The following is a 23667-nucleotide window of genomic DNA, read 5'->3' on the forward strand; positions in this document are numbered from 1 at the left end:
AGAACAGTGGAGTGCCAGTTCTACGGAATGTACTGGAAGGTGTGATCTTAGTTTGGCCATGTCAGGAAATCTTATCACACCGTGAACAGCTGTAACGTTTATTTTCCTTGTGTTAGTTGATGTTGTTTAAGCCTCTCCTTTTGAATCTCTTCCCACAGTTGGGGCAAAGGTGAGGCCTTTCTTGACTATGTACTTCCATGTGTATTTTTAGTTCTCCGGGTTCAGAAGAGCTTTTATCACAGTACAGACAATGACCCCCTTTCTTATGTGTCCTCTGGTGACTTTTCAGAAGATCCGAGCTGGTAAAACCTTTCCCACAATCAGGGCAGCGAAAATGTTTCTCTCCCGTATGTGTTCGCTGGTGTAGTTTTATGTTTATCCACTTTAGAAAAACTTTTACCACAATAAGGGCACTCAAGAAGCCCCAAAGTATGTTTTTGTTGGTGCATTTCAAATGCATTTAACAACTGGAATCTCTTCCCACAGTCTGGGCAAAGGTATGGCTTTTCTCCAGCATGTACATGCATGTGTGTGTTCAGATCCTCTGGTTTGGAGAAACGTTCTTCACAATGATTGCAGTGGAAGTATTTCCCTTTCATATGCTTTCGCTGGTGGTGTATTTTCAGATCATACGACTGAGAATAACTTTTGCCCCAATCAGAGCAGCGATGAGGCTTCTCTCCCGTATGTGTTTGTTGGTGTCTTTTAAGATGATACTCGTGTAAAGCTCTTCCCACAGTCGGAGCAGGGATGACGCCTCTCACCTCCATTAGAACTCACAATAGGGTCATCGGAAGTATCATGATGAGGCTTGTTTGGGGCAGTTGTCTTTCTGGGTGCTGATTTTTCCCAAGTTCAGGCACACTGTCTACATTTGCTGCATTGCTGGTAGCTTTGAAGGTATTCTCCAGCTGGTGTTTTTCAAGCTTCTCCAATATGACAAAGCTTTCCACGAATTAGGGGAGTGAAAATTATGTTTGTCTTTCATGTGTAATTTTTGGTGTGACTTGAGATTATCTAATCGAGCAAAACTTCTGTTGAAATCAGAGCAGTTATGAGGCTTCTCTCCAGTATGTCTTGTAAGATCCCTCACTTTTTGAACGCTCCTACCGCAGTAGGCGCAGTATTGAGGCTTCTCCTCCAGGACTGAAATCCTCAATGAAGTCATCAGTATCTAGAGGCTCCTCTTCATTCTCCTGCGTTGTTTGGGGTTGTTGTGGTCTTTCTGAGTTTGGATTCTTCTTCTCTGATAGGCACTGGGAATTGGCTGGGCATTGCTGTTTGCTATGTGACAGGACACTGTTTATATTTGCAGTGTTGCTGGAAACTTTGAAGGAATGCTCTCGCAGGCCCTGTTGCTTTTTCACAAGTTTAATTTGACGAATGTGTGTGACAGCTTTATCCAGTGTTAGTTCTGGGTCCATTTGTTTTCTGTCACGTAAGCCCATGACTAGTCTGTCTCTTATCTCACTGAGCAGTGCTCATAACCGCAATGTTCTGACAAACAATGAAGTGCAGAGATAAAATCATCAGCTGTCTCTCCTGCTTCCTGTTGTCTTTGGTTATATTTAGTTCGTTCTAATATTACATTCCTCCTAACTCCCAAATGTCCATCTTGCTGCTCATTATTAGAACTGTGGAAGTGTTCCCACTCGATCAGGTTGTCATCTTGCAGGTCTTCTGAGGTGTCCATCTCCTCTTCCTGGAAAAACATTTTAAAATGGCATAATTACCAGTAGGCCTAGTATCATCTGTGTTCTCTAAAACATAATTTTGTAATAGATAATATAGCCTACTTTCCATTACGGTTCAAGTCCAAATTATAATAGATAGCACATACAATAAATAGCTAAACAAATAACTTAGGATCTTTACAGAGGTAGCTAAGTCTAATAATTTGAAATACGTAGCAATATCAACATGATAATGATGATTTTGAAATTGGGTCTAGAGATCACCATGAGATAGCATATTGATTGCATTGGCTAGTGATCTAGGCTAGAGAAGATTCATTGACAGTAGTAGTGGTGGACCTTTCCATCTAAAAAGTCCCATGATCACTAGCACGTGAAAATCATGGGAGCACGTCAAATTTGGTGCCAATGAGAGCTGGGGTTTTTTTTGGGGGGGGGGGCTATATATACATTTTTCGACCATTTTTCCATCCTAAAATTTGGAATAAGCCAAGGCTTTGATTTCTGGTCAAACAGAAGAAAAGGGGGTCTTAAATACAGTACCAGTCGAAAGTTTGGACACACTTACTCATTCAAGGGATTTTCTTTATTTTTACTATTTTCTACATTGTAGAATAATAGTGAAGACAAACTATGAAATAACACATATAGAATCATGTAGTAACCAAAATAGTGTAAAACAAATCTAAATATTTTAGATTCTTCAAAATAGCCACCCTTTGCCTTGATGACAGCTTTGCACACTCTTGGTATTCTCTCAACCAGCTTCACGTGGAATGCTTTTTCAACAGTCTTGAGGGAGTTCCCTCATATGCTGAGCACTTGTTGGCTGCTTTTCCTTCACTCTGCGGTCCAACTCATCCCAAACCATCTCAATTGGTTGAGGTCGGGTGATTGTGGAGGCCAAGTCGTCTGATGCAGCCCTCCATCATTCTTGGTCAAATAGCCCTTACACAGCCTGGGGTCATTGTCCTGTTGAAAAACAAAAGATAGTCCCACAAGGAAAAAAACAGATGGGATGGGGTATCGCTGCAGAATGCTGTTGTAGCCATGCTGGTTAAGTGTGCCTTGAATTCTAAATAAATCACAGACCGTGTCATTAGCAAAGTACCATCACACCTCCTCCATGCTTTACGGTTGGAACCACACATGCGGAGATCATCCGTTCACCTACTCTGCGTCTCACAAAGACACGACAGTTGGAACCAAACATTTCCAATTTGGACTCATCGGACCAAAGTACAGATTCCACCGATCTAATGTCCATTGCTTGTGTTTCTTGGGCCAAAGCAAGTGTCTTCTTATTGGTGTCCTTTAGTAGTGGTTTCTTTGCAGCAATTCGACCATGAAGGTCTGATTCATGCAGTCTCCTCTGAAAAGTTGTTGAGATGTGTCTGTTACTTGAACTCTGAAGCATTTATTTGGGCTGCAATTTCTGAGGCTGTAATGAACGTATCCTCTGCAGCAGAGGTAACTCTGGGTCTTCCTTTCCTGTGGCGGTCCTCATGAGAGCCAGTTTCATCATAGCGCTTGATGGTTTTTGTGACTGCCCCTGAAGAAACTTTCAAAGTTCTTGACATTTTCCGGATATACTGAACATCATGTTTTTAAAGTAATGATGGACTATCATTTCTCTTTGCATATTTGAGCTGTTCTTGCCATAATATGGACATGGTCTTTTAACAAATAGGGCTATCTTCTGTATACCCCCATACCTTGTCACAACACACCTGATTTACTCAAACGCAATAAGAAGGAAATAAATTCCACAAATTAACCTGAAACAAGGCACACCTGTTAATTGAAATGCATTCCAGATGACTACCTCATGAAGCTGGTTAAGAGAATGCCAAGAGTGTGCAAAGCTGTCATCAAGGCAAAGGGTGGCTACTTTGAAGAATCTAAAATGTATTTTGTTTAACACTTTTTTGCTTACTACATGACTCCATATGTGTTATTTCATAGTTTTGATGTCTTAACTATTATTCTACAATGTAGAAAATAGTAAAAATAAAGAAAAAACCTTGAATGGGTAGTGTGTCCAACCTTTAGACTGGAACTGTACATCGAAACAATAATGTTGAAGTAAAGACCCCTGCCAACTAATATCAACATTTAGACTTGCAGAAACTATTTCCCTTCTGTAAGTTTAAGAAATATTGCCTAATGTCTTGGCATTCTGTTACCAAAAACCCAACTTTTTAAAAATATATATATCTTTTTTACAATTTATGAAGTGATTTAAAGTGCATCATTCTGTTGCCAAATCTGTAAAATAATTACCAAAAAAATCTGTAACAGAATGACTGAAATAGCTACAATGCGAATTCATAGTAGTCACAAACTGTCCTCTCTTCCGCTGACATACTGTTAAGTTCAGCTCATAACTGTTTACTTTCTCTTTCTGTCACCTGGTGGTCAAAGCAAGAGTGTGAGAATCTGGACAACCCCCCTCCCTCCCTCTCTCTTCTCTCTCCAGTTAATGTCACCGCTCCCAGTTCTTAATGACACCTACCCATGAGCCCCCTCTTTCAATTCACTGTAACCAGCCCTCTCACCCACTGAGCACCAACCAACACTGGACGTCCATGGACATTTGAAAAGTAGTTCAATTTGGTCAGTCCAAATCTGAACCAATCAGACTCTGTTTCACAAGTTTGGACAGCACAGTACAGTAAATAAAAGTAAAGTATAGGACAGCACAGTATGGTACTCTACAATAATTAAGTACAGTAGCGTGCACTAGAGTAGAGTACATTTAAAATGTACTGTATTTTACTCTTCTGTGCTATACTTTTGATGCCCAAACGTGTGAAACATAGATGTCTATGATTGGTACAGATTTTTTAAAAGCACTTTATAAAATACAATTGATTGATTTGGTCCCGACCAACCAAATGTGGTTTTGTTTGCGAGCGCATTAAAATAATAACCAGTCTGTAGAATAATACCCAAACATGCAAAGGAGGATATTACATTTGTCTACCTTTGTGTCTATTCAGCATTTCTGTATAGTACAGATCAGAGAAAGGGAGCCAATGATATCATTATGTTCCTGGGTGTTAATCCATTTCACTTACTGTTGTTCAAATACCAAAATAGATTTTTTTCAAACTCGATGTGTTATATCATTGCTGACACGTATTCTTTCTGCAGACATGTTTGAATCTGACTTTGGAGTAGATATTTCAGTTTTTGGGGGAAAAAACACGGAGATTTTACCATTTTGTTACCAACATTTACATCTGCACTGTTCTTCGAGTAAATGTGCTTTTGTATATTTTTTTGTGGAAATTGTTTAAAGTAGGCCTTGTCCATAGAGCTGTGTGGTTGGTTTAACTTTGCAATCGATGGTTATTGTTTGGTATACTTTTAAAGTGAAAAATAGAAGTCTCCGCGTCATTCTGTTACCATGGAATTGCCCGACTACTCTTCATCTCGGTTCTCCTGCATTGGTTGGGGTAGTCCTGTGTCTTTTTCAAGTTCCGCCATTTTCTCTGACGTGTTTTGAATGACAACAGAAGGGGTTCGGGTAAAACCAGAGGCTGCAAACCACCGAAGTCTGCTATGCTAATCTATACAAAATAGTTTTTGCTGGTAGTAATTTAAGCTTTTGGTTAGATTTCAAAGTGGGGGAAAAAAGCCTATCTCACAAGAGCATTGCTGCTGCACGTGTGTATCCGCTGTCTGGTTAGCTCTTCCTCTCCACGTCTGTGTCGTCAACAACATTAGCGTGAGCAACAATAGTGTCATCTGCGGTTCGCTTTCAAAATATCAGTCCCTCATTGAAACCGATGCAAACTGATAAACATTTTGAAAACATTTCACAATTGGACTACATAATACTAAACCAGGTTGAAATGTTATATAAATGCTCAATGCACATTTAATTGGTTAATTTGAATGAGGTGAAATTATTCAATGTATTTGAATTCAGAATTGCTTTGGGGGCATACATATATGCACTGTGCATCTTAAGGTACAGTGCCTTGCGAAAGTATTCGGCCCCCTTGAACTTTGCGACCTTTTGCCACATTTCAGGCTTCAAACATAAAGATATAAAACTGTATTATTTTGTGAAGAATCAACAACAAGTGGGACACAATCATGAAGTGGAACGACATTTATTGGATATTTCAAACTTTTTTAACAAATCAAAAACTGAAAAATTGGGCGTGCAAAATTATTCAGCCCCCTTAAGTTAATACTTTGTAGCGCCACCTTTTGCTGCGATTACAGCTGTAAGTCGCTTGGGGTATGTCTCTATCAGTTTTGCACATCGAGAGACTGACATTTTTTCCCATTCCTCCTTGCAAAACAGCTCGAGCTCAGTGAGGTTGGATGGAGAGCATTTGTGAACAGCAGTTTTCAGTTCTTTCCACAGATTCTCGATTGGATTCAGGTCTGGACTTTGACTTGGCCATTCTAACACCTGGATATGTTTATTTTTGAACCATTCCATTGTAGAGTTTATTTTGGATCATTGTCTTGTTGGAAGACAAATCTCCGTCCCAGTCTCAGGTCTTTGCAGACTCCATCAGGTTTTCTTCCAGAATGGTCCTGTATTTGGCTCCATCCATCTTCCCATCAATTTTAACCATCTTCCCTGTCCCTGCTGAAGAAAAGCAGGCCCAAACCATGATGCTGCCACCACCCAGTGGGGATGATGTGCAGGGTGACGAGCTGTGTTGCTTTTACGCCAAACATAACGTTTTGCATTGTTGCCAAAAAGTTCAATTTTGGTTTAATCTGACCAGAGCACCTTCTTCCACATGTTTGGTGTGTCTCCCAGTTGGCTTGTGGCAAACTTTAAATGACACTTTTTATGGATATCTTTAAGAAATGGCTTTCTTCTTGCCACTCTTCCATAAAGGCCAGATTTGTGCAATATACGACTGATTGTTGTCCTATGGACAGAGTCTCCCACCTCAGCTGTAGATCTCTGCAGTTCATCCAGAGTGATCATGGGCCTCTTGGCTGCATCTCTGATCAGTCTTCTCCTTGTATGAGCTGAAGGTTTAGAGGGACGGCCAGGTCTTGGTAGATTTGCAGTGGTCTGATACTCCTTCCATTTCAATATTATCGCTTGCACAGTGCTCCTTGGGATGTTTAAAGCTTGGGAAATCTTTTTGTATCCAAATCCGGCTTTAAACTTCTTCACAACAGTATCTCGGACCTGCCTGGTGTGTTCCTTGTTCTTCATGATGCTCTCTGCGCTTTTAACGGACCTCTGAGACTATCACAGTGCAGGTGCATTTATACGGAGACTTGATTACACACAGGTGAATTGTATTTATCATCATTAGTCATTTAGGTCAACATTGGATCATTCAGAGATCCTCACTGAACTTCTGGAGAGAGTTTGCTGCACTGAAAGTAAAGGGGCTGAATAATTTTGCACGCCCAATTTTTCAGTTTTTGATTTGTTAAAAAAGTTTGAAATATCCAATAAATGTCGTTCCACTTCATGATTGTGTCCCACTTGTTGTTGATTCTTCACAAAAAAAAATACAGTTTTATATCTTTGTTTGAAGCCTGAAATGTGGCAAAAGGTCGCAAAGTTCAAGGGGGCCGAATACTTTCGCAAGGCACTGTATGTAATGTGCACCCATGAAATGGGGTATCAGCCAACTCAGTGACACCCACTGAACACAACTATGTATAGTTTACACAAATATTAGCATCCTACCTCTTATTACAGGACTCTGACTGTGGGAAATCACCATCCCAGTCAGTCTATTGTGCATGCATATCACACTGTACAGCCTGACCTATGAATTGTGTACCCATGAAATGGTGTATCAGCCGACTCCGTGATACCCACAAAACAATCTTGGAATGTTGTATAAATTGAAAAAAATACAATTATTAGGTCATCTTGACAAAAACAAGTAGAAGTCTGTTGAAATCGCACTGTGGATGTATTTGAATTCAGAATTGTATTGGGGGCACCATCCCACTTCAATACACGTAATAGAGTGACTGGAAAGGTGATTTTCCCTCAGTCAAAGCTCTGCAATAAAGGATAACACGCTAATATTTGTGTAAACTCATAGTTATGACCGTAACGGGAATAAATTAAGAGTTTCGCTGAGCAAATCCATATTTTGTCAGTAACAAATGTATTTTGATAACGTTTTCAGAGCTGTCTAAGGGAGTGAACATTATTTATAATAAGAGTTACATGGAAAATGGCTGGCTCTCCCTTCGGAAAAATATATTTGACCTAAACCCTCCCTGACCCTACCCTATACCCCAAATAATAATGAAAAACGAAGTGGATAGCAGAGAACATTTCTACCGTTTACCCTCACTTCCTGGACAGACCAGAGCCTTAGTTAGATATGCAGTTTTAGAAACTGTTCTTCATCCTGTAAGCATTATATGGCAACGCAGGAATACTGAAGGTTGTGAGTTTTCAGACTAACGTGGACAAGAGTAGGGGTGGAATTAATCTATCGTATTTGCTGGGCCGAATAAAAAATAGCCTTTTATAAACATTTCATGCAATTGTACTTCCTTTTACATATTAGCAGAATCCTTTTTTAATACCACACAAATTACACAAATTACAAGGTAAGAATGGACAGAAAGATAGACATATGTAGTCATCGTATCATATTTGTCCAATGCCAAATCAGTATGTGTTGTTTGCAATTGAACTGTCCCTGTATGCAAATAATTCAATCTGAGACGTCATTAGGAATCTGAGGATCGTACTTTAAAAAATGAAGACTACCTTCCCACCCCGGACAGAGTAGACCTATCTACGCAGAAAAATTTCAACTTTGACTGCTGGCTACTCTTCTTTCGTGGCTTAAATTAATTATGCCCACTTGAATTTGGCTACTTTCAGCACCATGAGCTGTCCATTTCCAATTGGTTGTGCGGCGGCTGCTGCTTCAAATTTCAGCACCACAATGCAAGTTACTAAAATCTGTCTTATTGTGAGGTCAATAACTCTGAAATACAAGATGAGCAAGAAACAAAGTTTTTAATAAAATAAATTATAGTCATATCATGCTATCAACCTCCGGTACTCCTGATCTTCGCTCTCTCCTTCTCAAACTGAACAGAACATATGTTTATTTTCGGGAAGAGGCCTCTGACTCTCCACCTGAACTGCCACCATAGGCCTACACAGCTATTGTCTAGGCAGCACACACAAACGTTTTCGATCAGCAAGAGCTGAGCAGGCTGGGGCTCAGGGTTGGAATATTAATTTCAGTGTGTAATGCAGCCTTGTTTTATCTACACCATCAATACATACCCTAATAAGCAACTCATTCCAAAACACTGAGAAATAGGAAAATGTCATCCATTACAAATTACATGACCATCCCCTGGACTAGATTTAAAAAAAAATATATATATACTAAATCGTCCCCTTGACTGAAATTGAAAAAGCCCTTCCCATTTTCCTCCAGGTACCAATTATGTACATTTCAATCCATCCCTAATGTGATTTTGAATCGGAGCTTCCTGGGCCTTGGCTAGGAGACAGGTCATATTCGGTCGACTTCTCAGATACTGATTCAGCTGTACTGGCTAATTTAGCCGTTTAAAGTTTAAAACAAGCTTCCTTTGTGTTTATTTTTTTTATTTAAACAGTGCGTGGATGTTAACTTCTATCTCATCTGAGGTTAAGATAAAATACTGAGAAGGTTTAATTACAAGGCATTGTATTAGCTAGTATGAATATTTTAAATACAGAGGATGTATTTACAGTACTTTCTGGACTTTTACAGCATCTGGTTGCATTTTTAATGTTTTGAAGATTTTAAATTCACTCAGGCTCAAATGTTATGGTCCCAAAGAACATCTGGAAGGCGGCCATGCAATCAGGCAAACAGTTTCACTGCGATTGCAAGAGTGCTGCGGTTGGGTGCTTTTGATGTTGACTCATTGTTGCTTTTCAACAATGTAAAAGGTATGTACAGATATTGCAGAGACCTTTGAATTATAATTACCAGAAGGGACCTAGGCTACCCTTACCCTTAACCATGGCTATAAAAGGGGCACAGCTTAGGGGTTGAGGGGGGAGATTTCTCAGGCTCAATATAATTAGGTCTCCAAGTTCAAAGAAAATCATTGAGACATTTTTTGTGGGGTCTTCATCTCAGAATGCACATACAAGGATAACAGGTGTTGTGAAAAGAGAATACTTGTTGTACACCCAAACCAACACTGTTTAGAATGGGAATGTCTGTTTTACACATTTTAATTATACTGAACAAAAATATAAACGCAACATGTGAAGTGTTGGTCCCATGGCTCCATGAGATGAAACAAAAGATCCAAGAAATGTTCCATATGAAAAAAAAGGTTTCTCTCATTTTCTTCACAAATTTGTTTACATCCCTGTTAGTGAGCATTTCTCCTTTGCCAAGGTAATCCATCCACCTGACATATCAATAAACTGATTAAACAGCATGATCATTACACAGGTGCACCTTGTGATGGGGGCAATAAAAGGCCACTCTAAAATGTGCAGTTTTGTCACACAACACAATGCCACAGATGTCTCAAGTTTTTAGGGAACGTGTAATTGGCATGCTGACTGCATGAATGTCCACCAGAGCTGTTGCCAGATAATATTAAATTAATTTCTCTACCATAAGCTGCCTCCAATGTTGTTTTAGAGAATTTGGCAGAACCTCCAACAGGCCTCACACCCGTAGACCATATGTATGGTGTTGTGTGGGTGAGCGGTTTTCTGATGTCAATGTTGTGAATAGAGTGCCCCATGGTGGCGGTGGGGTTATGGTATGAGCAGGCATAAGCTATGGACAACAAACACAATTTAATTTTATCAATGGCAATTTGAATGCACAGAGATATCCTGATGAGTCCCATTGTCATGCCCTTCATCACCATCACCTCATGTTTCAGCATGATAATACACAGCCCCATGTCCCAAGGATCTATCTGTACACAATTCCTGGAAGCTGAAAATGTCCCAGTTCTTCCATGGCCTGCACACTCAGCAGACATGTCACCCATTGTGCACGTTTGGGATGCTCTGGATCTACGTGTACAACAGCATGTGCAAGTTTCCGCCTATATCCAGCAACTTCGCACAGAAATTGAAGAGGAGTGGGACAACATTCCACAGGCCACAATCAACAGCCTGATCAAATCTATGCAAAAGGAAATGTGTCAGACTACATGAGGTCACACCAGACTGGTTTCTGATCCCCCACCCCTGCCTTTTTTAAAAAGGTATCTGTGACCAACAGATGCATATCTGTATACCCAGTCGTGAAATCCATAGATTAGGGCACAGTTCATTTATTTCAATTGACTGATTTTCTTATATTGAACTGTAACTCAGTAAAATATTTGAAATTGTTGCATGTTGTATTTATATTTTTGTTCAGTATAGTAAACCTGAAGAAAAAAAAGGAAGCATGATGTAAAATGCGAACCTGGTTTTCCAAGTGTTTCTAGGCGACTAAAGTCCAGAAATTACCACTGCGCAACAGAGTTTTGATAAAACATTGGAGATCGAAAATGTCAATCTGATGATCACACGCTGCTATTTATCGTTGACCAGCAGATGTCCCTAATGTTAATTGTGAACAGATAATGAAGCTCCGATGAATTAACCGTTTTAGGCGCCGAAACCTTCAGAAAGCCTTGTCAGAGATATGTTGATTCATTTTCCCTTTTGTAATGTAACTATTTGCACATCGTTACAACACTGTACATAGCCATAATATGACATTTGAAATGTCTATATTCCTTTTAAACTTTTGTGAATAATTTTTTACTGTTAATTTTGTATTGTTTATTTCACTTTTGTTTATCTAGTTCACTTGCTTAGGCAATGTGAACATATGTTTCCCATGCCAATAAAGCCATTAGAATTTAATTGAAAATTATATTTGAGAAAGGAAGAGATAGGAAAGACATTGGTCAATGCATGAGGGAACGTGTAACGCCCCACCCAGCAGACTATTGACCAATCACGTTCACGTTGTCATGCTACATCACCCAATATTGGGTTTCTGAGCTAGCGCCATTCACTCCCATTTCCCCATCTCCTCAAAGGGATCGACTCAATTCGAAGGGCTTTATTGGCATTGGAAACATGTTTACGTTGCCAAAGCAAGTGTAACAGGTTAGGTATATCTGGTCTCGTTTAGGTGTCAATGAAGGAAACCTCGCGGGCTGATCTTCTTCGTTGGGGTTTAACGGCGGGTGGCATCTAATATTATTTTGCATTACCGCCACCGCGTGGGCTGATCGATGTTGAATCAATACGTCACACTGCAAACGTGTCGACGTTTCTCTCCGTTTTTCGCTTTACGTGTTATAAGGTTTCGATCATTGAGAATGCGGAGACACAAAACACTTCCGATATGCTGTCTCTTTTATAGGGTTTCCACTATATAGCACAGGCACAAAGTAAAAATTGGACATATCATAAAAAATTGTGAAAACAAAAAATATATTTTGGGTTTTAATTTAAGTTTATGCATGAGGTTAGTTTGAAAATTAAATTAAGACTTTGTGGCTGTGGTAACTAGTGACGACCCCTTTCTAGTTTCGCTAGCTTTGAGCAGTGTGAACAAATTCCGAACGAATCTATTTTCGTAGATAGCTGCCCGAAAAGAGACCGAAATCAAGGTAATATGAACATATAGCTCGTTAAATACATGGTTGTTTGGTTATATATTCGACCTTGCGAAAATGGTCCGTTGTATTTTAATAAACAACAACGTTACTTGACATAGCTAGCTAGTTGGCCTGGTAAATTAGCATGCTGACAAGCAGAATGAATGGGACTCCGGACCATTCCGTACTAGCTAGCTAGCTTCTCCACATGTGTTTTAGCCTGTTTGCTAGTTAGCTGTCAGCTAGCTATACAGTTGGTTAGCTGCGCCAACTGGCACGTCTGTCTTTTCAAATTAGGTTGTCGTTTGTGTCAATTTGAGTAGCTATCTAGCTAGGTGTTGAGCCAGCGATATGAAACAGGGAAGCTATCCAAGATAAATTACTATTAGCTAGGTATCTATGTGACAAGTAATCGCAGGGTATAGATTGCTGTCTGTATTCTTTGCCAGCAGTATTCCAGACGCAACAATACAGCCTTGATTGTTCTGTTACAGCCTTGATTGTTCTGTTGCTAAATGTTTTGTTGCTGTTGTAGATGCCTCCAAAGAAGGGAGAAGGACCAAAACAACCACCACTGATTGGACGTTTCGGGACTTCTTTGAAGATTGGGATTGTGGGATTGCCGAATGTTGGGTATGGACATGACTACAATTTAGTAGTTGCCCATAGTTGTAAAGTAGGGTTTGGAGAATCATTAGCTTGATTCACACTATAGCGCCAACCAGGGTTGCATATTTTGGGGAATATTCAGAGGAGGAAGGAGGAAACTTTACGTGGGAATATATGCAAATTAATATTAATACCATTTAAATGTAGATGCTTTTTGCATTGGATATATTTATCATATGGAGACAGAAACATAAATATTTGACCTTCTCATAAGTAGACCGTCACTCAATGCCTAGGTTAACCTCCACTGTACTCACATCCTACCATACCTTTGTCTGTACATTATGCCTTGAATCTATTTTTCCACTCCCAGAAATCTGCTCCTTTTACTCTCTATTCCGAACGCACTAGACGACCAGTTCTTATAGCCTTTAGCCGTACCCTTATCCTCCTCTGTTACTCTGGTGATGTAGAGGTTAATCCAGGCCCTGCAGCTCCCAGCACCAATCCCATTCCCCAGGCGCTCTCATTTGTTGACTTGTGTAACCGTAGAAGCCTTGGTTTCATGCATGTTAACATCAGAAGCCTCCTCCCTAAGTTTGTTTTATTCACTGCTTTAGCACAATCCGCCAACCCTGATGTGCTAGCCGTGTCTGAATCCTGGCTTAGGAAGACTACCAAAAATCCTGAAATTTCTGTCCCCAGCTACAACATTTCCCGACAAGATAGAACTGCCAAAAGGGGCGGAGTTAGCCTGCAGAGTTTTGTCATACTATCCAGGTCTGTGCCCAAACAATTCGACCTTCTACTTAAAAAAATAGTTGCTGTGCCCTGGACACCAAATGTGAATTGATTGCCCCCTATCTATCTTCAGAGTTCGTACAGTTAGGTGACCTAAACTGGGATATGCTTAACACCCCGGCCATCCTACAATCTAAGTTAGATGGCCTCAGTCTCACACAAATTATCAAGGAACCTACCAGGTACAACCCTAAATCTGTAACCATGGGCACCCTAATAGATATCATCCTGACCAACTTGCCCTCTAAAAACACCTCTGCTGTCTTCAACCAGGATCTCAGCCTCATTGCCTGCGTCCGTAATGGGTCCACGGTCAAACAACCACCTCTCATCACTGTCAAACGCTCCCTAAAACACTTCTGCGAGCAGGCCTTTCTAATCGACTTGGCACGGGTGTCCTGGAAGGATATTGACCTCATCCTGTCAATAGAGGATGCCTGGTTGCTCTTTAAAAGTGCTTTCCTCACCATCTTAAATTGACTGCCCTTGACCAGCACAAAAACATCCTGTGGCGTTCTGCATTAGCATCAACTAGTGATATGCAACTTTTCAGGGAAGTCAGGAACCACTATACACAGTCCGTTAGGAAAGCTAAGGTTAGCTTTTTCAGACAGACATTTGCATCCTGTAGCACTAATTCCAAAAGTTTAGGGACACTAAAGTCCATGGAGAATAAGAGTGCCTCTTCACAGCTGTCAACTGCACTGAGGCTAGGAAACACTGTCACCACCGATAAATCTACGATAATCGGATCATTTCTGAGTATATTGGTTCCTGACTTACCTGAAAAAATGCATATATTCGATGCTAATGCAGAAAGCCTCAGGATGTTTTCGTGCTGGTCTGGGGTGAAACAATGGCTATATCTGTTTTTAGTTAGAAAGGCCTGCTCGCTGAAGTGTTTTTGGGAGGGTTTGACAGTGATGAGGGGTGGTCATTTGACCGGGGATCCATTACCCACGCAGGCAAGGAGGCAGTGATCACTGAGATCCTGGTTGAAGACTTGAGGTCAAGTTGATCAGGGTGATATCTGAGAGGGTGCCGGATTACGGATTTAGGTTTGTACCTGGTAGGTTCCATGATAATTTGTGAGATTGAGGGCATCTAGCTTACGGCCGGGGTGTTAAGCATCTCTGAAGATAGATAGTGGGCGATCAATTCACATATGGTATCCAGGGCACAGCTGGGGGCTGAAGGGGGTCTACTGCACAACATCATCTACACATCTATCACTCCAGTGTTAATGCTAAATTTGAATTATGTTGCCTTCATGTCCTATTTATTGCCCTACTCTATATTTGCACACACTGTAAATAGATTTTTCTATTGTGTTATTAACTGTGTTTGTTTGTTTGGTTTTTGTCGCACTGCTTTGCTTTATCTTGGCCAGGGCGCAGTTGTAAATGAGAACTTGTTCTCAACAGGCCTACATGGTTAAATAAAGGTCAAATGTTTAAAAAAACAAAACTTAATTGCAAATTATTAAATCCTTCCAATAGAAATAAAAACAATTTAGTTACGAATTGAACTTTAATTAAATGAGTTGACTCTTCACATGGGGCGATTTCGCTGAACAACAAAAGGAAGAGAATATTGAATGATCCCCAATGATCCATCGCATCTCCCGAAAACATTTTCAACATGCATCTGTAAAATGATAGTCTAGAAACTAAAGCTTTGGTTGTCTTCCTCTCAGGCTTCCATGTCTTCTCCCTTGACCTCCTCAATGTCCACCTCTTGAACATTACTCTGAGGCCTCATCTTCACTGTCACTTTCCAACCTCGTTGAGGAAGGCTCGTTGTCAGGCTCAAAAAGCTTCAAATTTTCCTGGATGGCCACCAATTTTTCAACCCTTGTATTGGTCAGCCTGTTGCGTGCTTTAATGTGTGTTCCCAAACAAGGACCAGTTGCACTCTGAGGCGGCTGATGTTGGTGGGATTGAGGAGGAGGATGATGATGGAGGCAACAGGGGAAAGAGCCTCAGATCCACAAAGTCCCTTCCACCAGGTGGCTGATGAGATATGTTCGCACGACTGCCATATTGCATCTTCATCCCAAAGCCTGGAAATGTACTTTGCCAGACTGCCAAGAACCTTGCTCTCATCCAGACCAAGGTGGCAAGGCACGGTAGTGATGACACCATAGGCCTCATTTATCTCTGCACCAGACAGGATGCTCTTGCCAGCATACTTGGCAGAAGTCTTCACACTTTTTGATATATTTCAGAACTGCAGTTTCCTCTGCTTGGAGCAACAGTGAAGTGGGCAGGGCAGTACAGATTTATTCTCTTACATCTGCATGCAGAGTCTGAACATCAGACAGGATGGCATTGTCTCCCTCAATCTGTGCAATGGTTACTGCTGTAGGTTTCAGGCTGCTTACCACTCTCTCCCAAAATACATCATCCAGGAGGATCCTCTTGATGGGGCTGTCCATATCTGCAGACTGTGATATTGACATTTCTTGGAGAGACTCCTTCCCCTCTTGGAGACTGTCAAACATGATGATGACACCACCTCAACGGGTGTTGCTGGGCAGCTTCAATGTGGTGCTCTTATTCTTCTCACTTTGCTTGGTGAGGTAGATTGCTGCTATAACTTGATGACCCTTCACATACCTAACCATTTCCTTGGCTCTCTTGTAGAGTGTATCCATTGTTTTCAGTGCCACGATGTTCTTAAGGAGCAGATTCAATGCATAAGCAGCACAGCCAAAGGGTGTGATGTGAGGGTAGGACTTCTCTACTTTAGACCAAGCAGCCTTCATGTTCGTAGCATTGTCTGTCACCAGTGCAAATACCTTCTGTGGTCCAAGGTCGTTGATGACTGCCTTCAGCTCATCTGCAAATGTAGAGACCGGTGTGTCTTGTCCCTTGTGTCTGTACTCTTGTAGAATACTGGTTGAGGGGTGGAGATGTTGTTAATTATTCCTTGCCCACAAACATTTGACCACACATCAGAGATGATTGCAATACAGTCTGCTTTCTCTATGATTTGCTTGACTTTCACTTGAACTCTGCATCTAGAAAATGAGTAGATCAAGCATGTCTGGTTGGAGGGGTGTATGCTGGGCAAAGAACATTCAGAAATATCTTCCAATACACATTGCATGTGAGTATCAGAGGTGAACCAGTTGCATACACAGCTCGAGCAAGACATTCATCAGCATTTCTCTGACTACGTTCCTCCATTGAGTCAAAAACACTTCTGATTCCAGGAGGACCATGAGCTCTTGCTATCGATAAAGTGTCTGATTCATCATTTTCACCTTGAATAGAAGTAGAGGGACTTTTGTCAGAGGTTGCTTGTTGTGAGCGCTGAGGGAACTTTATGCACTTGGCATCTTTGTTGCATTCTTCACATGATTTAGCACAGTATTTGCAAATGTACACAGCTTTTTCTTCTACATTAGCTGCAGTGAAATGTCTTCACACATCAGATACTGCCCGTGGCATTTTCCTGTAAAGATTAGAAAAAAAATAGTTTAAAAAATAAATACAGTTCCATGTACAGATAAATACTTAAACAGTTTGATTAAGCAACTCCATTGTAAGATAAATATTTTAAAATTAAACATGTATGGTAACCGGTGAATTTACACTCCTCAGTTAGCAGGCTCAAGCAAGCTAAAACCCACATGGTAGCAAAAACTAACTAGCAGAAATAGTTAGAAATGATTTAAATACACGTTGCCGTATGCTACAATTTACTTGTTAACAAAAAAAACATGTATGTCAAATAAAATATATTCACCCCACCCAGTATTGTAATCAAAACTTACCAGAAAGCTTGTAGTCCTTGGCTCAGACAGTGTAGTAGTGTGGTCTCAATAGCATCTCATTAGTGTGCAAGATCTTGAGATCAGCTGTACATGTGATGGAAGAATGCACTGTGCAGGCAGAGAGTTGAAATTCCATTGAATTGGGGATAGTTTAACCAAAATAAGCCTCAAAACCTATAATTGCCTTGTGTATCCCACAAAAAAAGGTTCAATGTTTAAGCAAACTTTTTTAAAATTAATTTAAACAAAATTTCCAAAATTCTCAGGCTTAACTTTCCATGGAATATTTTTGTAAATTTACCGGAAAGTTTCTGACCTTTTGCAACCCTAGGGCCGACACAACCTGTACTGTGCTGGCTGCGTGTCAGTACAGTGCGAATCAGACAACAGTATCTACTTTGGTTGTTCAGAAGACCTTACCATGCAGATGTCTTGGGCTGTAGAATAGTGACCATCTTTGTCTTGTCATTTTTGTCTACAGGAAGTCAACATTCTTCAATGTGCTGACCAAGAGCCAGGCCGCAGCAGAGAATTTCCCCTTCTGCACCATCGACCCCAACGAGAGCAGAGTACCCATCCCTGACGAACGCTATGACTACCTCTGCACCTTCCACAAGCCCCTCAGGTAGAATGTTACAACTACTTCTGCACCTTCCACAAGCCTTGGAAATGGATGTATGAGTAAACACTCTGTACATCCAAGTTTGTGTGTGTAACTTCTCCATCTCTTTCTCATTGGACAGTAAAGTCCCAGCGTTTCTGAATGTGGTGGACATAGCTGGGCTGGTGAAAGGAGCTCACGCTGGACAAGGACTGGGCAACGCCTTCCTGTCTCACATTAGTGCCTGCGATGGCATCTTCCACATGACACGTGAGTTTAACACACTCACAGAAACTCACACACATACACTGTAATCCTGGTGTACATTTGTAATGTCAAATCCGCATTAAAACCGTAAGCGTGTGGAGCTTCCATTCTAATCAATGGGGCACTCACACCTACTCGATGCTAGCACAGTTCAGATGTGCATGAACAATATACTCAATTCCTATTTTAGCAGCTTTGTGACGTCCAGCACCATTGCGTAACCTGGACATAAATGTGTGTAGGTGCGTTTGAGGATGAGGACATCATCCATGTGGAGGGTAATGTGGACCCAGTGAGGGACATTGAGATAATCCATGAGGAGCTACGGCTGAAGGATGAGGAGTCTCTTGGACCAATCATAGATAAGTTGGAGAAGACCGCTGTCAGAGGAGGAGACAAGAAACTCAAACCTGAATACGTGAGTAGAGTGTGTGTGTGTGGTGGTTGATGAGTGGCCTATTGGGTCTGAGACTGAGGTCTGAAGCTGTGTGTGCGTGCTTGATTCAAGCGCTTGAAACACTTTTCCATGTCCTCTCATAGATTGTTTGAGACCCACAGGCGTGCCTAGGGAGAAGGAGCCACAGATAAAATCAGAATTCAGCATTTACTCATGTTCTTTCCTTTCATTCCCTTCTCTCGTTCCCTTCTTCCCTCATCCCTCACTCAGGACATCATGTTGAAGGTAAAGAACTGGATTTCGGAGGAGAAGAAACATGTCCGCTTCTACAATGACTGGAATGAGAAGGAGGTAAGGACTATGTGTGTGTGCTCACAAAAGAGAGGGAGCAGAGTACCATTAGTTGCAGGGGCCTGTATACCAGAACACGCACATAACCCAGTGTGTTGTCTGTGTATGCAGATTGATGTGCTGAACAAATACCTGTTCCTCACGTCCAAGCCCATGATCTACCTGGTCAACCTCTCAGAGAAGGACTACATCAGGAAAAAGAACAAGTGGTCAGTTGGTTCTCTTTCTTAATTCCTTATTTCCTGTCTTTCTGAATCTTATGTGATTTGGGTTGTGATGCCTGGCAACCATTATCTGAGGAGCTGAAATGCTACTTGTTGAGGGTCTGCACTGTGCTTGCAGTAGGGGTTTATTTTATGATTGTGGCATTTTGTGCAAAAAATCAAATCAAAAATCAACTTTGTTTTTCTAATATAGTTTTTTTTTTCTCTATCTATATACATAGGATTGTCTTCTCTTAAATATACATTCTCTCCCAGGCTGATTAAGATTAAGGAGTGGGTCGATGCCCATGACCCAGGAGCTATGGTCATACCAGTGAGTGGAGGTCTTGAGGCCAAACTACAGGACATGACCGACGAGGAGAAGGACAAATACTGTGAGGAGGCGAAGACTCAGAGGTACACACACGGACAGATCAAACACACAATGAACACATTTTATGTTCTTGCAAACCGTTACCTTATTAACTGTGTGTGTGTGTGTGTATTGCAGTGTACTGACTAAGATCATTAAGACGGGCTATGCAGCTCTGCAGTTGGAATATTTCTTCACAGCGGGACCAGACGAGGTTAGAGCGTGGACTGTCAGGGTAAGAGACACAGTTTGGTTATCTCTCTCCCACAATGAGGTGCGGGTGTGACTATCAAATCGTTATGTATTACTCCTCTCTGTCCTACAGAAAGGCAGCAAGGCGCCCCAGGCGGCAGGGAAGATCCACACTGACTTTGAGAAAGGTTTCATCATGGCAGAGGTCATGAAGTTCCAGGACTTCAAAGAAGAGGGCACTGAGAATGCTGTCAAGGTGTGTGTGTGTACTTGTGTGAGGCTGAGAGAAAGATTTACTGTGTCATGGGTGTAGATGGCATGCCATAAGTACTTGTCAAAAACGTTTTTAGTCTGATCTTATCTGGATAAGACCATCTGATAAAGATGGCGCTGTATTGGATGACCTCTGTTTTGCGAGCTCTGACCCAACTTTGCTATTTTGGGACTATTGCTGTTTATTTTTCCTTTATTTTCAGTGTATCCATTGTCATTTCTTATAACCAACAATAACACCATTTCAGCAGTTACTTATCCCAAATCCGGCTTCAACTTTGACTCATCTGCCGTGGGCTCTTTCTGTAATTCCGCTCCAATTTTCCTGGTACCCAAGGGGAAACATTGGCTTTACAGAGGGGAATCCTGGTGATTAAGGCGAAGGGAAAACTGGCCACCATTTCCCTCCATTCTGTTGGCCAATGTACAGTCACTTGAATGACATTTTGACTGCGGATTTGCTACCAACGAGTCTCTTGTAAACTGCAATATTCTCTACTTTTCTAAAACATTGTTTTTGGACAAGATACCACCCCATGGCTATCCAACTCAATGAATTCTCCATTCACCGAGTAGATAGGACAGTAGAATCATGGAAATTGAGAGGGGGAGGGGTGTGCCTCCAACAACAAATGGTATTCTGACTTGAGCGCAAGCACGCCCCCATCCACATCGACAGGGCTGCAGTGTAGCGGGTTGAGAGCTTCACGTTCCAAATTACTAAGGACTTAATGGTCCACACACACATGCACATTCATGAACAGCTTCTATCCCCAAGCCATAAGACTGCTAACAAAATGGCTACACAGACTCTGAGTTGACCCTTGTATTTTTTCCTATGCATACTGACACTCCAACACACACAACATTTATACTGACTCTACACACACTCACATACAATCGTAATGTATGCTGCTGCTACTCTATCATACATCCTGATGCCTAGTCACCTTACCCATATACATATCTACCTCTATCGCTCCAGTATCCCTGCATATTGTAAATATGGTATTGGAACTTACCTGTATATAGCTCCTTACTTTCTTGTGTTCTTATTTTTATTTGTGTGTGTTTGTTCTACCTTGTTATTTTTTTTGTACTACATTGATATTGATCACTGCATTGTTGGGTTTAGAGTTTGCAAGAAAGGCATTTCACTGTACTTGTGCATGTGATATTAACTTGAAACTTGCTAAATTACTTTGTATAATGTCATAGATTTTCTGGTTTGATTTGTCCCGTAGGCTGCTGGGAAGTACAGGCAGCTGGGCAGGAACTACATTGTGGAGGACGGAGACATTATATTTTTCAAATTCAACACACCCAATGCACCCAAGGCAGCGAAGAAGTGATGGGACCAACGCGACCAGTACATTAACACAGGGTTCTTGTGTCCCGTCTGATTTTGTCCTCAAGGGCTGCAGTGTCTGCTGATTTTCTCCCCTCTTCCTGCTATTATGAATGTGAGGATAGAATTAGAATGATTGATTAATTCTATGTATGGTAGGATGAAAATTGAGTGCACACTGCAACCATTGAGGTCAGTACTAGGTCCTGAAGTGTTTCCTGGTCAGTTTATTTGGTCAGGAAAAACTCCTGGCCCTAGTCAGGACTGATTGGAACAAGGAGGGACCATTATTATTTTAAGTAAAGTAGGCATCTCTGACCGTGCCTGACCAGAAACCACCGTGACTTCCGTATTTGCCCCACCATACAAAATCTGCCCTGGTGCCTTTTTTTTGTTGGCATGGGACCCTGATTATCGCACCTACCCATACACTATATGAAATGTATATCTTTGCCCACCTCACACAAGACATTGCTGCAATATTGTGAATAAGAGGAAGATATAAATCAGTCTTCTGACACCCCTGGCCACGTTCATATTTGGAGGTGAATATTGCTTTAATTTGTTCTGGTTCCTGAAAGGAAAACATCAACTAGCTAGCTACTTAGCTAAACAATGGAAGGTGCACAATCCATGGCTACAAAGCTGGCTAACTAGCTACCTACTCTGTAAGTTAGCTTGACATGCTAGAAATTAACAGAAACAAGTTACTAAAATAAATGTTTTATCTTCTGAATCAATTTGTTTTTCCTGTCTTGAATGTAGAAGTTCTAGTTTGTGATCTCCCTCCCAAAAAATGCAATCTCAGACTTTGTCAGTGAATCAGGTCTCCATGGTAACCAGACACTTTCTGCCATACAGTACATGCCTTCAAACTACCATAAAACCCCTTTAAGTATGCCCTTACCTAAGGAAAACGTTTGAGGGACTCTTATGCAACACTCCAATTCCCTTAGGTAAGGGGAAATTATAAGATGTTTTGTGCAACTGGGCCCAGGCCTGACACAAGCATTTTCATGGAAACGCATGCACTGCAACCACAATATAGATCAACAATACACTAAAGACTACAGATTCAGTTTATGTTCAAATGTCTTAATTGATGGGTGTTCAGGTGCGTGTTCAACCAGGGTGTATGTGCCGTGTTGTATTTTGAAGTGGATGGGGATGCTTGACCATCCTACCGATCCTCGACTTCGGTGATGTCATCTATAAAATAGCCTCCAACACTCCACTCAACAAACTGGATGCAGTCTACCGCAGTGCCATCCGTTTTGTCACCAAAGCCCCATACACTACCCACCATTGCGACCTGTACGCTGTCGTTGGTTGGCCCTCACTTCAAACTCGTCGCCAAACCCACTGGCTACAGGTTATCTACAAGTCTGCTAGGTAAAGCCCCGCTTTATCTCAGCTCACTGGTAACCATAGCAGCACCCACTCGTAGCATGCGCTCCAGCAGGTATATCTCACTGGTCACCCCCAAAGCCAATTCCTCTTTTGGTCGTCTTTCCTTCCAGTTCTCTGCTGCCCATGACTAGATCGAATTGCAAAAATCTCTGAAGCTGGAGACTCACATCTCCCTCACTAGCTTTAAGCACCAACTGTCAGAGCAGTTTACAGATCACTGCACCTGTACTTAGCCTATCTGTAAACAGCCCATCTACCTACCTCATCCCCATACTGGTATTTATTTTGCTCCTTTGCACCCCAGTATCTACCTGCACATTCATCTTCTGCCGATCTACCATTCCAGTGTTTAATTGCTATATTGTAATTACTTCGCCACCATGGCCTATTTATTTCCTTATCTTACCTCATTTGCACTCACTGTATATAGACTTTCTTTTGTTCTACTGTATTATTGACAGTTTTGTTTATTCCATGTGTAACTGTTGTATGTGTCGAATTGCTACGCTTTATCTTGGCCAGGTCGCAGTTGCAAATGAGAACTTGTTCTCAACTAGCCTACCTGGTGAAAAAAAAAAAATGCTTGTAACAGGCTAGGGGGGGGACATGTTGATACTGCAAAATAGATTATATGCACAGTGACAGGTTCTGTGCATACGAGTCTTGGTTCATGCAAAAAATATTCCTTGTTGCAATGACTATTTTCCAGCACATATTCTTGAACATTTTCAGCATAACTGAAGCAGT

At 41.3% G+C, this 23667-nt stretch overlaps 1 protein-coding gene across 1 annotated transcript; it reads left to right on the forward strand.

The window, feature by feature from the left end:
* The first annotated feature begins 12034 nt into the window (after positions 1 to 12034).
* LOC112266412 (obg-like ATPase 1) lies at positions 12035 to 22250 on the forward strand. Its single transcript, XM_024443849.2, has 11 exons — positions 12035 to 12326; positions 12850 to 12947; positions 17987 to 18130; positions 18249 to 18376; positions 18616 to 18791; positions 19041 to 19121; positions 19233 to 19330; positions 19601 to 19741; positions 19836 to 19932; positions 20023 to 20145; positions 21407 to 22250. The coding sequence occupies exons 2-11, from the start codon at positions 12850 to 12852 to the stop codon at positions 21512 to 21514; spliced, it is 1194 nt and encodes a 397-aa protein (XP_024299617.1). The 5' UTR covers positions 12035 to 12326; the 3' UTR covers positions 21515 to 22250.
* The last annotated feature ends 1417 nt before the right edge of the window (positions 22251 to 23667 follow it).

Source organism: Oncorhynchus tshawytscha, linkage group LG14 (assembly GCF_018296145.1).
Source record: "Oncorhynchus tshawytscha isolate Ot180627B linkage group LG14, Otsh_v2.0, whole genome shotgun sequence".
Lineage (NCBI taxonomy): Eukaryota > Metazoa > Chordata > Actinopteri > Salmoniformes > Salmonidae > Oncorhynchus > Oncorhynchus tshawytscha.

Excerpts from the sequence above, each read along its gene's own strand:
- LOC112266412 (XM_024443849.2), top strand. The coding sequence starts at position 12,850 with ATGCCTCCAAAGAAGGGAGAAGGACCAAAACAACCACCACTGATTGGA. Across the intron at positions 19,742-19,835 it reads GAGGAGGCGAAGACTCAGAG|TGTACTGACTAAGATCATTA; the intron begins GTACACACACGG and ends TGTGTATTGCAG. Across the intron at positions 19,933-20,022 it reads TTAGAGCGTGGACTGTCAGG|AAAGGCAGCAAGGCGCCCCA; the intron begins GTAAGAGACACA and ends TCTGTCCTACAG.